Below are 16,116 nucleotides of genomic sequence, written 5' to 3' on the forward strand. Positions count from 1 at the left end.
AATAACCATTTCCAAGTAAAAGTAAAATGGAAATTGCATACCTTGATTTAAAGCTGTCGGGAGGCATGAGTTCCAAAGTATGAGTTGGTCCATATAGGTTTACAACATATAATTTGATGGTTGGATTCATTTGACCTGCCTTTGAGAAAATGAAGGTTGTAATACAAATATATTGAGCATTAAAATATATTGAGGAAAAAAAGAAAATGTGGTGTGATTCCTTTACAATTTTGTGTTAGAACAGGGAAAAAGTTTAATTTCTCTGAAGTAGAAATGATTTTAGATTCAACAACCTGATTGCCTCCAATTGTTTCTGTAGATTGCTGTTTCTCAAGCATTTTAGTCAGACAATTAAAGGTGATGGAAAATCAAGATGAGTTTATTCATTCGGCAGTGCTACTGTGTTCTTTCCCTAGAATGACACCAGGAGGGCTGGCTTTACAGAACAACTAGTAGAACAAGCTGCTACTTACATTATAGGATAAGAAATGCAATGAGAAAAAATCTTGGCTAATTAAAAAAAATAAGAAATATAAAAAATAAATAAGATTTGCCAATCTGGGTGGCACATGCTTAAAATTCCCCAATACCTAATCCATTCCATTGCATTAAGAATTCATAGGTTTACTTTCCTTTTTCTTTTCTTTTTCTTTCTTTTCTTTCTCTTTCTCTCTCTTTTTTAGTTTTAGGGGTAGAATTTAGTGATTCATCAGTTGCATATGACACTCAGTGCTCATTACATCAAGTACCCTCCTGAATGCCCATCACCTAATTACCCAATACCCCCTTACTCACTTCCCCTCCAGCAACCTTCAGTTTGTTTTCTATAGTTAAGAGTCTCTTATGGTTTGCCTCTCTCTCTATTATTATTTTATTTTTCCTTCCCTTCTCCCTAGGTTTCCTTTTAAACTTTAGTGAATACTACATGGGGTGTTAAAGTGTACCTCGGAAAGTGGTGGCCACAGAGCAGTCTGCCCTCACTAAGTGCATAGTTAGATGAGTAGAAGGATTGTGATCATAGGTTATAGCTAGCCTAGAACATTAGTATATTTCTGGCTCATAGTTTATAGTGGAGGCACTACATGAATTATCTTACTAAATATTCTTACTTCTGTTCAAAGATGAAATTATACCCATTTTCCAGATAACAATGGGGAAGCTAAGCAAACCATGGAAGATGGATATCTAATAACTGAGGAAGTCAATATTTAAACCCAGGATTCCCTTCCCTGCTGTGGTTTTCCTTCAGTTCATTCCCAGGCAAAGGCCCCCAAAGTTTTTCTAAATATACTGTGAATTAGTAGGGGGCAAAAAAGGGATCTTTTCACCATATATCTCAAGCAGTTTGAATAAGTAAGAAAATGTTTACATCAATAAATGATTTATAGATTCAGTTGACTACTTGTGGTGCAGTGTGTTCCTAAACAAAGTACTGATGTGTCATTGGAGTGTGGCTGAGATTTCAGGAGAAGAGTATGTGAGATGTACAAAGAAAGTCAAGGAAATTAAAAGTGGGTCAAAATAGAAGACTGACAAGAATCAAAGGAGAATTATAAAAGTGACTTAAAGATGAGAAAGAAAAATCCATGTTCAGATAATTGGCATTGACAAAACCCAAAGTTGAACAGGACCAGAAGCAACAAAATATATTCCATCAATAGTCCATTATAGTCCTCAAGTACTGTGTTAGCCTGTTAAATACAACTAGTATGGCAGGGAAGACAGAGGGATGAATAGGTGGAGCCCAGAGGATTTTTAGGGCAATGAAATATACTGTGTGATACCATAATGATGGATACATGTCATCATATATTTGTCCAAACCTACAGGATGTACCACACCAGTAGTGAACTATAATGTAAACTGTGGACTTTGAGTGATTATGATGTGTCAGTGTAGCTTTATCGGCTGTAACAAATGTATTGCTGTAGTGAGTGGTACTGATATTGTGGGAGGCTCTCTGAATGTGTGAGTGCAGGGGGCATATGTACCTTTCTTTCAATTTTGTGGTGAAGCTTAAACCACTCTAAAAAATAAAGTCCTAAACAAAAATGACAAGCACATCTGTGGTGGTACATCATACACAAGTCAGAAGTTTTGAGCCAAATAAAGGAGTTAGGGAAATCCTTTACTGTAAAAACGCAAAGCTATAAAGAGATATTATGGAAATAGTTCATACAGTGAAGGCGTTCTTAGAAGATAAGCTATGATCCTGTCTCACAGAGAAGGCTCTGGTGTCAGATTTTATAAAGCTTTTCATTGTTCTAAAACCCTCAAATAACTGGGCACATTTGTCTTGGGCAATTTAGCCTCCTACCATACAAACTGAGTTCCCTTTCATATCACTCCCATTTCAATTGAACTTCCATGATCTTCCCTGAAAATATTGGCTTTATCCATATTTTTCAATCTAGCCATTTCTCTAGTTTGACCAGGTATATTAAAAATTAGAGCTGGGACATAATATTTAGTAGTGCCATTCAAAGTGTTGATCTTTGGCAGCACCCATCAGCATCCCCTGGAATCTTAGAAACACAAACCTGGGCCAAATACAGATTCAAAATTAGAATCTCTAGGTATATGGACCTAAGATTTTGTATTTTAACAAGACTCTCAGATAACCATAATTGTGTGCAAATTTTATTTTTTTATCTTTTGTTTTTTTGTGTGCAAGTTTTATAAGACACTGACCTATGTCTATTTTTTCAGTAATATATTATTAGTAGTAATATATTATTACTAGTATATGTAGTAATACACACACATATATATATATATATATATATATATATATGTATGTATATACACACACACACACTAATATATATTACAGCTCAGTGGTTATCAAAGGTGTTAACCTGCATCAGAATTACCCAGAGAGCTCCTGGTTGGTGTAGTGGGTTAAGCGTCCAATTTGATTTTGGCTCAGGTCATGATCTCAGGGTTCTGCATGGAGCCCCATAACAGGCTCTGTGCTCAGGAACCTGCTTGTCCTCTCCCTCTGATTTCCCTCCACTCATGCTTCTCTAAAGTAAATAAATCTTTAAAAATAAGAAAAAAAAATAAATGAATTACAGAGGGCCTGAGGGCTTGTTTAACAAGATTTAATCAGTATTTCTCATGTCATGTGACATGGGAATCTGTATTTCTAACAGTTTCTCAGATGAGGCTGATAGTGCTGGTAAAAATGAGAACTGGATTAGCTTAACCTATGAGTCAGAGAAACCTGGGTTTACATTTTGACTGCAATATACTGAATATAACTGGGGGCAAGATGTTAAAGATCCTTAAGTATTAATTTATTGGATTATAAAAAATGAGACGCTTCACTGAGAATATGTCTACAAGTCAGAAGTTTTGAGCCAAAGTAGGTTTCCTTTCTGTAGCTATAAATATCTTATAATTTTGTTATGTGGATTAACAAGATGATTATATATAAAAATGTCTAAAATTGGGGCACCTGGGTGGCTCAGTGGTTGAGCGTTTGCCTTTGGCTCAGGCCGTGATCCCTGTTTCTCCCTCTGCCTGTGTCTCTGCCTTTCTCCCTCTGTGTCTCCCTGCAGGGAGCCTGATGTGGGACTCGAGCTGGGACTCCAGGATCACCCCCCTGACCGAAGGCAGGCTCTAAACCGTGAGCCACCCAGGCGTCCTTAAAAAGTCTAATTTTTTTTAAGTCTAAAATAGTATATTGTACTGAATTAAAAAGATAATTTCATTAAGACACTGATTTTTCTAGTTGGTGAAAAATTCTGCCTATTTTTAAAATTCTTCAGTTAGCTCATTAAGAAAAAGAAATTAAATTTGATCTTTTTGTCAGTTCTTTTCAATGATGAATAATTTTATTACATATTTTGTCAAAGATACATATGGTTATTACCATACTAAGGCAATTATTTTTTAATGTCTGCAGCTTGGTATGCTTTTACCTGGATAGGATCACTGATATCCTAGCTTTTACAGGGAAACAAATTAAAAGTTGTGTATACATGTGGCCAATTTTAGACAAAAAGCAAACATCAGGCTGTTTCTAAATTTCAGCCATCCAACATTCTATAATCTCAATTAGATTTTTATCTCTCCATGGAGTTTTGAAATTAAGTGCACATTGCAAGTTCATTTGTACCTTTTAATATTTGGATCATTTCAATAGTTTGCAAATTAGAAGAGTTCGTCTATTTGCTTTTTACAGTCACATTTGCCAGAAAGACTGCATATCTACAGAATCCTTCCTCTATGATTCTGAAACACAAGCCTCAATAATAATTAACCTTATTTTACTGGCAACTAAATTGTCATTAAACGAGATAATGCTTTAATTAAGAAGATTAACCTGAGGTTACTGACATAGAACTGTGCATCTCTTTTGTGCTGAATTGCTAATGATAGAGTATTTTATGAGTTCTGAATCATGCTGAATTAAGTAAAATACAATTGTATTTGTTTAGTGTAAGTATTTCATTAGTAAATCTGACCACATCGAGTATTTGCTACACTCATTTTAATCTAGTTTAATTTGAGGCACAATTTAGAGTGAACTCTGTGAATTACTTCAATGTATAAAGTACTACTTTTTGTAGGTTTATTACAAAAATAAGAGCAAATCAAAATAATACAGTTGTGAGTGGAAGAACTAACAGACATTTAAAAAAAAAAAACAGAGTAGAAAATAATAAGACTTTCAAAGTTCAAGTAATATATCCAAAATGATACTGAAACTTACCTAAGAACAAGGATCAAGCCCAGACTGTTTTTTTGAGTCCTATTGTTTCATGTACCTGGGCCGGGATTCCTACTAAAAAACGCCTGAGCACTTAGGATTCTTTCTCTTGGCTTGTCTACTAGAATAGCTATCTTTATTTTACATTTAATACTCCTCAATTGTAGTCATTAACACATACTTGGGGCTTTTACCTTGTTTTACAAATCCTTATCTATCTATCATCTATCTATCTATCTATCTATCTATCTATCTATCTATCTTCTATCTATCTATCTATCTATCTATCTATCTATCTATCTATCTATCTATCTAGATGTGAGACTAAGAATCCTGTTTATATCCCACCTCATATATAGCCAAGTCATTAGGAATAAATAGTGAAAACAGAGTTCCACATGAATTTGTTAACTTCACGTAAAGTTAATTTTGATTCCAGCTATGTCTTCAGAGATACGGGTTAACCTCTCATAGTTTTACAGGGAGGGGCAGATCAATAAATTTGAGTTATTTCCCTGTTCTCAAAAGAACTGTGACTTTTATAAAAGGACTTAGCCTTTAAGAGAGCTTGGTTTGTCCATTTGTAAACAGAGGTAATTGTGAGGCGGTCCAAATAAGGGAAAAAAAGGAAATGAAAACTGTCTCTGAAAATATGAAGCCTATTATTAGCAAACATGACTTGTACAATAGCAAACATTAATTTAGGCCCAGTTTTACTATTAAGAAATATTAAATAATTAAATAATAACCTATTAGTAACAAAGTGTCTAGGTTTGTCAACCCAGCATCTTCTGAATTACATTTTCTCAGACATTACTATTTATCTATTTGTTTCTTAGTCTGTTAAAGTTATGAGGCCTAGGGGTGTCCAAGTTCAAGTGCCAGCAGCCCTTAACCGAGAAGGCAATTTGAAAATGCACGTATTGTGTAAGGCTCTTCTGTGTGAGTCCTAAAATCCCCACTCCTCTTGCGAAATGAATTATAAAAAGTTGTTCCTTCCCTGGGGCTGATTTTATTTGCTTTGTGCAGTGGACAAACTGAATAGTCGTATGTGAATATTTGCCTATTCACATACGCTTTTCATTATACCCCACTTTGTTTTGTATCTAAGTTGTCAGGTGAGGGGTGCCTGGGTGGCTCAGTTGGTTAAGCATCTGCTTTTGGCTTAGGTCATGATCCCAGGGTCCTGGGATCCAGCCCCGCCTTGGGCTCCCTGCTCAGCGGGGAGTCTGCTTCTCCCTCTGCCCACTGTCCTCCACCCCTTCCCCCACGCTTGTGCTTGCTCTCTCCCTTTTTCTAATGAATAAATGAAAGCTTAAAAAATAAATTGTCGGGATCCTTGGGTGGCACAGCGGTTTGGCGCCTGCCTTTGGCCCAGGGCGCGATCCTGGAGACCCGGGATCGAATCCCACCTCGGGCTCCCTGGTGCATGGAGCCTGCTTCTCCCTCTGCCTGTGTCTCTGCCTCTCTCTCTCTCTCTCTCTCTCTCTGTGACTATCGTAAATAAATAAAAATTTTAAAAAAAAGTTTAAAAAAAATAAAAAAAAAATAAATTGTCAAGGTGAACTTTCATTATCGTAATTAAATCAAATGATGTGAGAATTAATACATTGGAGAAGTTTTCTCACTCATTCTCTGGGGGAAAGACAGGTACAGTTGTGTTACAGAGGAACAAACTTTCATTCGTAAAACAGGACTAAATCTATACTTGAGAATTCATAAGTCATATACATGAAGTACAAGAAAAAATCTCTTGGTGAATATGATCATTTTGTTGTTGTTGTTAGGTCAGGTTGCCATTTTCTCCTGAACAGCACCGAGTACATGTGCCTAATTTATATCCAGCACTGAGTATATGCGCCTTCTAATTTATATCCAAAGAAGACCCTAAACATAATAATTCAAATCACAGGATCAGATTCCTCTCAACCCGGGTGTCCTTCTCAGCTATAGGCCAGTCAGTTAATACTACAATCTATGGAAGGAAGGTAAGAATGACAGGGGGAGAAACCCCAAAAACAAAAAAAAACAGGTGGTACAGAATCTCACAGAGGAAACATTCTTCTTATCCCTGATTCTCTATATTCAAGGCTGTTTTTCTCTCTCCTTCCCTCCTTCCCTCTTTCCCTCCCTCCCTCTTTCCCTCTATCCCTTCCTTCCTTCCTCCTTGTCCCACTTTAAGTAACTTGAGTCTGCTGGAAGACAGGAAAATAAAAGTCATGCCTACCCTAACCATGCCTTCACTGCAAGTATAGAATAATCTGTGTGATGGGTAATATGTCCAATACCTTGCCCAATTAATGTAATGTACAAGTTGAAAGGTATAAAACCTATTGTGCTTGGGAAACAGAAGAGTACAGCTCCCTAAAGGAATGGCTTAAAAATAGCTTCTAAATCAGTTAGCAGCCATCTCTTACCTGGTTAAGAGCTGAAATGTATAAAGTGGAGTTTAAAAAGTTTCCTATAAGACCTCTTTATGTGATTAATACACAGGCAGCCTCATTCATGAGCCTTTTTTCTTTGTAATATAAACATAGGAGAAATGCATTTTAAAAAAGAGACCTCAAGTTATCAAAAACGCCATGCAAGAGAAAAAAATAGTTACACTCCAGATGCTTTTGCAACCTGCTCTCTACTTGAAAATAGTGTTGCTCACTGGGCAAGATTTCCATATTTGCCTCACTCAATAAAACAATTCTATCTATCTTAGCTACGCCTGGCTATGGCTCTACCCCATCATGTTATAAAGTATGTTCCAGAGTATGCTCTGCCAAAATAATGCTGATGTTAATACTAATACTAATAAATTCTTTATGCTTAGTCTCTTCTTTATCGGTGATTCTTTATGTTAGTCTATTCTTTATAGAGATTCTTTATGCTTAGTCTATCCCTTACTAGAGATACTTTATGCTTAGTCAATTTTTATGGGAGATTTATAATGCACATTAACATATAGTATATTAAGTGCTCTAAGAAAGCATCTGCAAGAAGTTGGATTTTTTTTTTTTAACAAGAATTTTCAACTTATTTGACCGTGGGACTTTTTCTTCCCTTATAATACCTAGTAACAACTATAATATAACAAATATTAACAAACAGAATGTACTTTGGAGAAACCTGTACCCTGGCATCGTTGCTGGCCCTCATCTCCTTTCTAACTGGGAAGGTGAGGGAAAACAAAAGAATCAAAGAAAAAAAATGCAGCAAAAGTGGCAGTTCCCAAGCCCTGAATCATCTCTACTTCTTCCTACCAGAACACTGTGTGCAGGCTATTGCAAGCTCTAAAAGAGGAGTCTGACCAGTAAGAAAAGCTTCTTTTTTTTTTTTTTTTTTTTTTTCGCAAAGACAACTTGTTCATGAACAAAGGATACTATCAATCTAGTTCTTGGTGTGGAGAGAGAGAAAAAAAAAAAAAACTAGTACTTCCACGTTACTTACCTTAGGATATGGGTACTGCTTTCCTTTGGGATACAACGCTCCAGTAAATCGAGGGATAACCATGTTAGGCACCAACGAATCATTTATCATCAGGAAAGCAAGCCTTTCTCCATCTGGTGACCACCAGTGGGCAATGTGAGAATGCAGAAGTTCCTCTAGAATAAATGAGTATTATTAAAACCAACTGTAGAGATGTGGGCTCAGTGACCCACAAACATCTGTCCTTGAAACCTCCATTGCACATAGACATTTTTTTCTATACAATGTGTCAGATTTTGCTTTTATCAATGTCATAGAGAATTCTCTATTTCTGAGTTATCCTTTTAGTCACAGGATAAGAGATAGAATGGAAGGAAAGAATGATGAAGCAATGAAGCCAGGATTTCATAGACTGTCAGTAACATGAACAGGGAAAATGGAAGCACTATTGGAATAAAAACAATAAGAACAGTAAATGAACACTGAAATATGGCATAAAACCGTATTTTGTCACCATTCATTCACATTTGCATTCAGTCATATTTCCATCATCAAACAAGTTAAATATCCACTCTCTTCATTGAATAAGTAGAATCCCCTCTGGATTCATGAAACTATTTTAAGCTCTGAAGAAAGAGAATGAGAAATATATTGGATATCTTTCATGTGACCCCAGATCTACTCTTCATTTGTCTATACCTGCTTTCTGGTTCAGAAAATTAATACGGGTGAACTATAGCAAAAGGGCTGCCATGCCCTCCAGGGCACAGCCTTTATGGTACGATGGCAAGAGATTAGAAGGAGGAGAGTAAAGTCAGAGTATATATTCCCTTGGCTCTATCCTGAAATGTCACTTCAGTCTAGCTGCGTGCTTTAAATGATGTCACTATTCCTGTCAATGCAGTCTCTTCTGTGAAATTTTCTCCTTTTTTTTTTTTTTTAATCTTGTAATGGCTCATCTCTGTGGTCACAGGGGTGATTATAGCTTGGTTGCTACTAGTCTAGATCATAGCTCAGTCCTTCATGATTTCACTTTGTAAATGTGGTCTCTTTATAAATAAAACTTCTTCAGATTACTGAATGTGCTAACTTCGTACCCTGACAGATACCATGATGAATACCAGTAAGAGACTCAGAAAAGGGAGTGGAATGTTGCTATATGTGTCTAATTTTATGGCTGAAGATGTCAAACCTCTAAATTCCCACAAACCTTCTTGCTGACAGAGGCAGCCTCTATCCAAGGGAGCTAAACATCCTCTGCATTAAGGCAGAGTGAAAGATAAATTCCTATAACGTTTAAGAGTCTGTATCCTTAGAGGAGAGTTTAGAGATCTAGTACCATAGCATTTACTGGGATAGTTTTTCTAAAATGAGAGAAAATTTGTTGGAATCGTACTTATGCAAAAGTAAAGTGGGAATAGACTCTTCAGATTTTGAATAACAACTTAAAACATATTCACATATGCTGTCCTGTTCTACTTCCCAGATAACCTATAAAGCTTTCTGTTCTGAGCAGAGCCTTTGCAGGATAGGACTATGCAGCAGATCAAGGCCATGGTACAACCTTCCCGCCCATCTTTACCTTGTGACCCAGCAGATAACAATGCTAATGTAATTGTGCATGGTAAACAGAGATGCTGTGTGGAGCTTCTGGCACTCACTACATGGCAATTAAAACACAGGCATTACAAGCTTTAAAGGAAGGCCATTTCCTCTTGTGCTGATAAATATTCTCCTTTTCAAAAGCAGCTCTACTGGGCTCTTGCAGAAACAATTAGCCTGACCACGGGATACCAAGTGGCTGTGGAACCCAAACTACCCATCATGAACTGACTGTTATCTCATTCATTCACTGACCATAAAACTGAATATATACAGCAACATCCCACCATAAAATAGAAGGGATTGGGACAGAATGTGTAAGTAAAACATCCAGAATATTGCATGTTCTGTTTTACCCTCTCTCTTCCAGCTCAAACTAAACCTCAAGATGTGCTTTTAATTTAAGCTGGCAGGGCAAGAACAAAAGCAGACCTGGTTTATGGGTGTGTGTGTGTGTATGTGCTATACTTGGAGGGTCGAGAATTGGATAAGCTCTGTACTACAGCCTGAAGAGTGGCACTAAAAGACTAAAGTAAACATAAATTCTTCCAGTCGGCTGACTTTTGAACAAGATCTTTAGTTTCTCACTTCTTGTGGAAGGAGAATTGGCTTGAAGCATGGACCTATCCTGACTCATGCAGAGTAACTAATAAAAGGCCTGACTGGGGTTATGGGAAGATGGAAATTAATGACAAGGAAGTATAGGGAAAGATAACTGCATCGACTTATCAAGAGGGGTAAAAAAAATGTAAAAATATGTAGATATTAGTGTCCTATTTAAATATCCACCAGAACACATCCATAGCAGAGTTGGCTCTGGATAATCAGATGAACAATATGACTACTGAGCTCATGTCAGTCTGCTTTGGCTCCCACCACTACCTGCCAATAATAGGGGCTGTCATTAAACTTGATATGGCATTATTTCGCAGCAGGACCAGCTGGCTACCTGGTGGCAGGCAGATTACACAGGAAGCATTCCATCGAGAAGGGGTAGCATTTTGTCATTACAAAGATAGACACATAGTCTAGTATAGCTATGCCTCTGCTGCTTGAAATCCTGTTACCACTGCTCTTCATGGATTTACAGAATAGCTTATCCATCACCACAATAACCCACACTACATCACCACCCAACAGAAAATATTTTATGGCAAAAAGAAGGTCAAGAAGCTTGGACCATGAAATTCACTGTTCTCTGTTAGCTATATACACCTGGCTTGATGGAAGCGCAAACTAGTCTCTCTCTTTCTCAGTTTTGACACTATAACAACCTTGAAGTCTGGATGTCCCCATACAGCATGCAAGTGTCACTCTTGCATAGCCAGAAAGCAAATGGTAGAAATGTAGCATTCTCTATCACTATCACACCATTACCCCACGGGATATATTTTGTTTCTTCTCTTCATGATAAGGAGATCAGTGGGTTTAGAAGTCCTAATGCCTAAGGGTGGGAATGTCATACTTCTGCTCCTTTGAATTGGAAGCTGAAATTCCCCCCTGACCATGTAGGGCTCGAAAGGACTGGGGGAAAAAGAAACTAACAGAATGCATAGTCACTATTTGTCTGATGCTTAAGCTTATCTGCCAGGAAGAATGTGTGTCTTCACTATATAAAAGAGAGCAAAGAAGAGTATGTCTGGACTCAGCAGATTCACAAATAGTCCTTTGTCCAACTAGATCTCATTTTCCAATTCTACATTTCCACATTTCAAATTCCATTTCAATGGAAAACTGAAATTGTAGGAACCTAGGAAAAAGAAGCAAAGGAATAAGATTTGGCAGGGATAAAATTTTGGTTTGATCCCACCAGGCAAATGACCTGTATAGTCAAAATGCTGGCAGAAGGTAAAAGGAAAAAGGAATGAGTAGTTGACAGAGGGAACCAGGATTACTAGTTAAGGCCCTATGGCGACCTTATTTTTTTTTTCTTAATGGGGACATTTGCCCCAAAACCTTACATGAAAACAAAAGTGTTGGCTGTAGTTAAAAATTTCAGACAGATATATAAACTGGACTAATACTACTCTACAATGAAACAGTAGCAGATGGAACTTCATGTCTTCTTTCAGGACATGAAATTTTTATTTGAATAAATAATATCCCCATGATCTCTGAGTTTTTGTTGGCTATGGCCAGTGTGAAACCAGACAAATCAAATGAAGAGAATAAAGTTAGTGCACGGTATTTATTCTCTTGGTTCTCACCTGTTAGAAACATGTGTGTCTGGCTATGTTCCTCAGCCAAAACTTACTGCTTCTGTTACTGCAGAAACTATAGGATTCCCTCCTTCTAGGTTCTAGTAACAGCTTACCCTTCTCACTGCAGTTGTTAATGACGAAATCATTACTAGCTACAAGTTGCTAACCCTTTCTTTGACAAGTGGCCCCTTCATAGATAAAATTGTGTATATTCCTTTGAATGGTCCATTGTTTTTCAAATTGTAATCCTGACCCTGACTTGTACAAATTACTTAAAATTCATATGAGGAGACATGAGTCATCCACATGACACGCTGAGGGAAAAAAAATGCTGAACCCAAACTGAGTATAAACTCTTGGTCTCATGAGCCTTGAAGGTACAGAGAGATCAGATTGTGTTGTCTAAAATCAACACTCAGGGTTCCTAAAGAAATGAGCTGTATCCTAGGTGCTTAAGTATGTGTGTGCAAGTACTTCCCAAGAGTAAGAATGGCCCAGATTTGAGAGCACCATTCAGCAGAAACTAGGTATCACTACTCTACTTTATTTTAGAATGATCTATGCCTAAAGTTGTTCCTCACACAAATGTTAAAATAGTAAAGTCGTACACACAGAGAGTTATATGACTTCCTTCAGGTCCCAAAATAAAGCTAACTGAAATGGGAAGGAGGTAAACAAAAGAATCTTTAATATGCATCTGCCTAAGATTTCTCTTGGATAACACACACAGTTCTTCAACTGTAACTAATAAGGACTCTTACTCATGGACTGAAACTTCCTGTGTTAATTATATTAGATTATTTACAAATAATGCATTTCTACAAATTGCATTCCATTCCATGTCAATGAAGGTTTGGTTCTTCTTTGTCTTTATTACAATGATTAGAGAATCTCACTGCAGAACAGATGGAGTTTTCAACACATGTTGTTTTATATCAAAGACACTTAAAAACATAGCCTCAACACAAAGTACTTACCGAAAACTAATATATAATCATTGCATGCAGATTAACATGCTACTCTGGAAAGTAAGCTGATTTTATCCATTTAGAGTTTATCAATTTAGGCAGATAAGATTTCCTGAATATGCTGCTGCCAGCCATATGGGTCTATGGTTTATTTTCCCCCCTTTATTTTCTGTATCTCACTGTCATGTTTCTTAAAAGAATTGTCTATATGCATAACCTTCTCACTTCCTGCTTACACCTCTATCCACTGCAATCTTGCTTTTGGTACCACAAATTAACTGATTTTGCTCTTATCAATTTCTGGTAGCAAATCCAACAGTAACTATGGGATCTTTAGTTTGTTTGACCTCCTGAAACTCAGCTTTATTAGTCTATCTTCCTCTGGCTTCCATGGCTGCATCTCTAATTTTTTTTTCTTTTTCCTGTCATAGTCCAGTTTTACTGGGATTTAGTAAGTGCACAATAATTATGTAGAATCAATGAATGGATGAATGTAATTTCCTGTGTCCAAGACAAGTCATAAAAAAGTGAAAGTAGGTATTTTGCACTATTCTTTGTAAACAACCAAAAAATGTAACAATCTCTATCTGTTGATAAGGATATTGTTTATGCTGTCATTTTTTTCTCTCACTTTTCTATTCTTGTAATTCTTTTATTTATTTATTTTTATTTTTTTATTTTTTAAAATTTTTTATTTATTTATGATAGTCACAGAGAGAGAGAGAGAGGCAGACACACAGGCAGAGGGAGAAGCAGGCTCCATGCACTGGGAGCCCAATGTGGGATTCGATCTCGGGTCCCCAGGATCACGCCCTGGGCCAAAGGTAGGTGCCAAACCGCTGCACCACCCAGGGATCCCTATTCTTGTAATTCTTAAAGCTCAGTGCAAATACCATTTGTTCTATGAAGACACCCTATATTTCCCCATCCCATTAGACTTAATTCCTACTTACATTTCTAGTTGGAATGTAGGCATGTAGTTCTATTTACCATGCTCCAAATGGTTGCTTATGTAAAAGGCGTTTACAGTTTTTCATTCCACTAAGTTGGAAGTGTATGAAACATAGAAATCCTATTCCTCTTCATACTGCTCTCAGGTAATGTTGGAAAGATATATGTACTCAATATCCTGAACTGAATATCACAGAAGAATTCCTTAACAACACATTTGTAAATCATTTAGGCACATTAGTTCCAATATTTTATATGCTCATATAACTTAAAGTGATAGTCATTTTTTGTTTCTATTTAATAGATTCAATACTTTATGGAAATTTTCAAAGTTGTAGACTTGGTAGCTGTGAACTCTGTTTTTTTAAACAAAACATTCATCTGATATTTTATTTAGCTAACTTACTACTTTAAATGTTCCAATTCATATGAATGACATTAGATGCATTTTATGTGAATTGTGTTTAAAATGATGTTTCATTTTAAGTATGTTTTATTTTTCTTCTGAATTTCACTGACTCTCTAAAACACATTTTATTTGTCTTTACTTTCCTTAGGAGTTGAATACTACTAGAAATAGAAACAAGGAGATTTTACAATAACACTTTTAAAGACTTTAAAAAGTCAACATAAGTGCCTGTGATTGGGATCAAGAGCCACACTCACAGATTGGCCTAGACCTAAAAAGTTTAAGCCATGCCTTTAAAATGTGCCACAAAAAAACACTTTATTGTCTTTTATGTGACTCCTTCTCAAATCTTTTTTTTTCAAATATTTTTTCTATGATATTTATAAAAGGCAAATTTCAAATAAAGAAAGTGGAAATGTTATGTGTTACTTCTTGATTCTTCCACACATACTAATTCAGATTGTAGTTGATTTTTGTAAAGTAACAAAGAAGGAAATCTCCACACTAGAGTATCTCACACATACCTGTTGAAGATCATATGCATCCCTAGTAGATGTCACTGTGTTGTGGTGAGTGAAATAAAGGGAAAAGAGGAAGCCTGGAATCTGGGAGTTTTTAGCACCTTTGGAAAAGCAAAATGGTATTGGGAGATGAAGGTACATGTGGGACTCTTGAAACATAGGTTGGGGATGATGCGTGAGGGAAAAATCAATAACATCTGAATGGCCTAAGTCCCTGTATCAAACCTTAACACTGATTCCCTTGATATAACCTACCCCTTCTCTTGGAAATAAAGCAAGAATTGAAGTCAGTCCATGGTCAATAGGGTTCAGAGTCCTTGGCTGAGGAAACAGATCAGTGAAATCTAATGGCTTAGGTCCATAATGTGTATCATCCGTTAGGGAATGAGGAAAAACACTGAATTCTAACAGGTAGAGTAGACCAGGATGAAGTGCTGGCTTTGAGGACACACATTCAGGTGCCAGCTCCGGCACTCATGAGCTTTGAGGCCATGTCCAAGTCACCTGTCTCCTTGGGTCTTGGTTTCTTCAGTAAACGATTAAATATGCTAGCATTGTGAGGATTCATCACATAACACATTTAGGATTTGCTAGTATACCTACAACATAAGAGCCAAAAGGATCGAGTTTATTTTGAATAGCCAAAACTTTAATTTTTCCAGAGTTTTTGTCCTATTAGTCCTACCTATCCCCTAACACAGTGTTCATTCTCCACCCAAATATATAGAATTTTATTCTCTAATTAAGAAAATAACTGTCAGATAATGGTCTTTAAATTCTCTTCTGACATTTTCTAAAAAATGTAATGCTATAAATTATATAAAGCCTTACATAAAGGACAGAGGCCCAGGGCATGCTGTTCAGTTGGCAAGGTAGTATATTCTATATTAAGTTAACTTAAAATTTCTTCGATGTGAAGGATCACAGTTTGTTACCCAAAGTAGCAAGCCAGCACACTGTGAAGCACCGTGTCCCCACTGAAACCCACCACTCTTATGAATGCCTGCTCACTGTGTCTGTTACTAGTGACTCAAACCAGAACCCAAAGAATCTTTCTTGACTTCCTCTCATCTGCACCCCAACCATTTAACCACTACGATCTATCTATTCACTGCCTCATCAATTTTAGAATTTTCTCTCCTTCTTACTGCTTTAATCCGAGTAATATTGCTCATTATCTCTCAGCAGAACTTAGAAAAGCCTCCCAGCTGCTCACTGGTTCTTTCTGCTTTTCAATCCCAGCTTTGTACTGTAGTCAAAATGAACTATTTATATGGAAGATATGATATTAACACTCCCTTATTTGAAAAGCTCTATTAGTTACCCATTT

At 36.7% G+C, this 16,116-nt stretch overlaps 1 protein-coding gene and 1 long non-coding RNA gene across 10 annotated transcripts in view; one reads left to right on the top strand and one right to left on the bottom strand.

Moving 5' to 3' along the window:
* The window catches only part of LOC144291733 (uncharacterized), a 167,109-nt gene that overhangs the window by 100,267 nt on the left and 50,726 nt on the right, over positions 1–16,116 (top strand). Inside the window, exons 4-5 of one of the 5 annotated variants that reach the window (XR_013359191.1) lie at positions 13,614–13,729; positions 14,414–14,686. The exons of 3 other annotated variants lie outside the window; for them this stretch is intronic. This is a non-coding gene — a long non-coding RNA (uncharacterized LOC144291733). Of the gene's footprint in view, positions 1–13,613; positions 13,730–14,413; positions 14,687–16,116 lie in introns of those variants that run through there. One more of the 5 variants, XR_013359192.1, reaches the window with a different exon arrangement.
* The window catches only part of DPP10 (dipeptidyl peptidase like 10), a 1,281,550-nt gene that overhangs the window by 91,958 nt on the left and 1,173,476 nt on the right, over positions 1–16,116 (bottom strand). For all 5 annotated transcript variants that reach the window (XM_077861455.1, XM_077861454.1, XM_077861453.1 and 2 more), the window contains 2 exons: positions 8,156–8,310; positions 42–139 (listed from right to left, as the gene is read on the bottom strand). In XM_077861455.1, the coding sequence (XP_077717581.1) occupies positions 42–139; positions 8,156–8,310 (253 nt within the window). The remainder of the gene's footprint in view (positions 1–41; positions 140–8,155; positions 8,311–16,116) is intronic.

The sequence above is a fragment of the Canis aureus genome, chromosome 20 (genome assembly GCF_053574225.1).
Source record: "Canis aureus isolate CA01 chromosome 20, VMU_Caureus_v.1.0, whole genome shotgun sequence".
Taxonomy (NCBI): domain Eukaryota; kingdom Metazoa; phylum Chordata; class Mammalia; order Carnivora; family Canidae; genus Canis; species Canis aureus.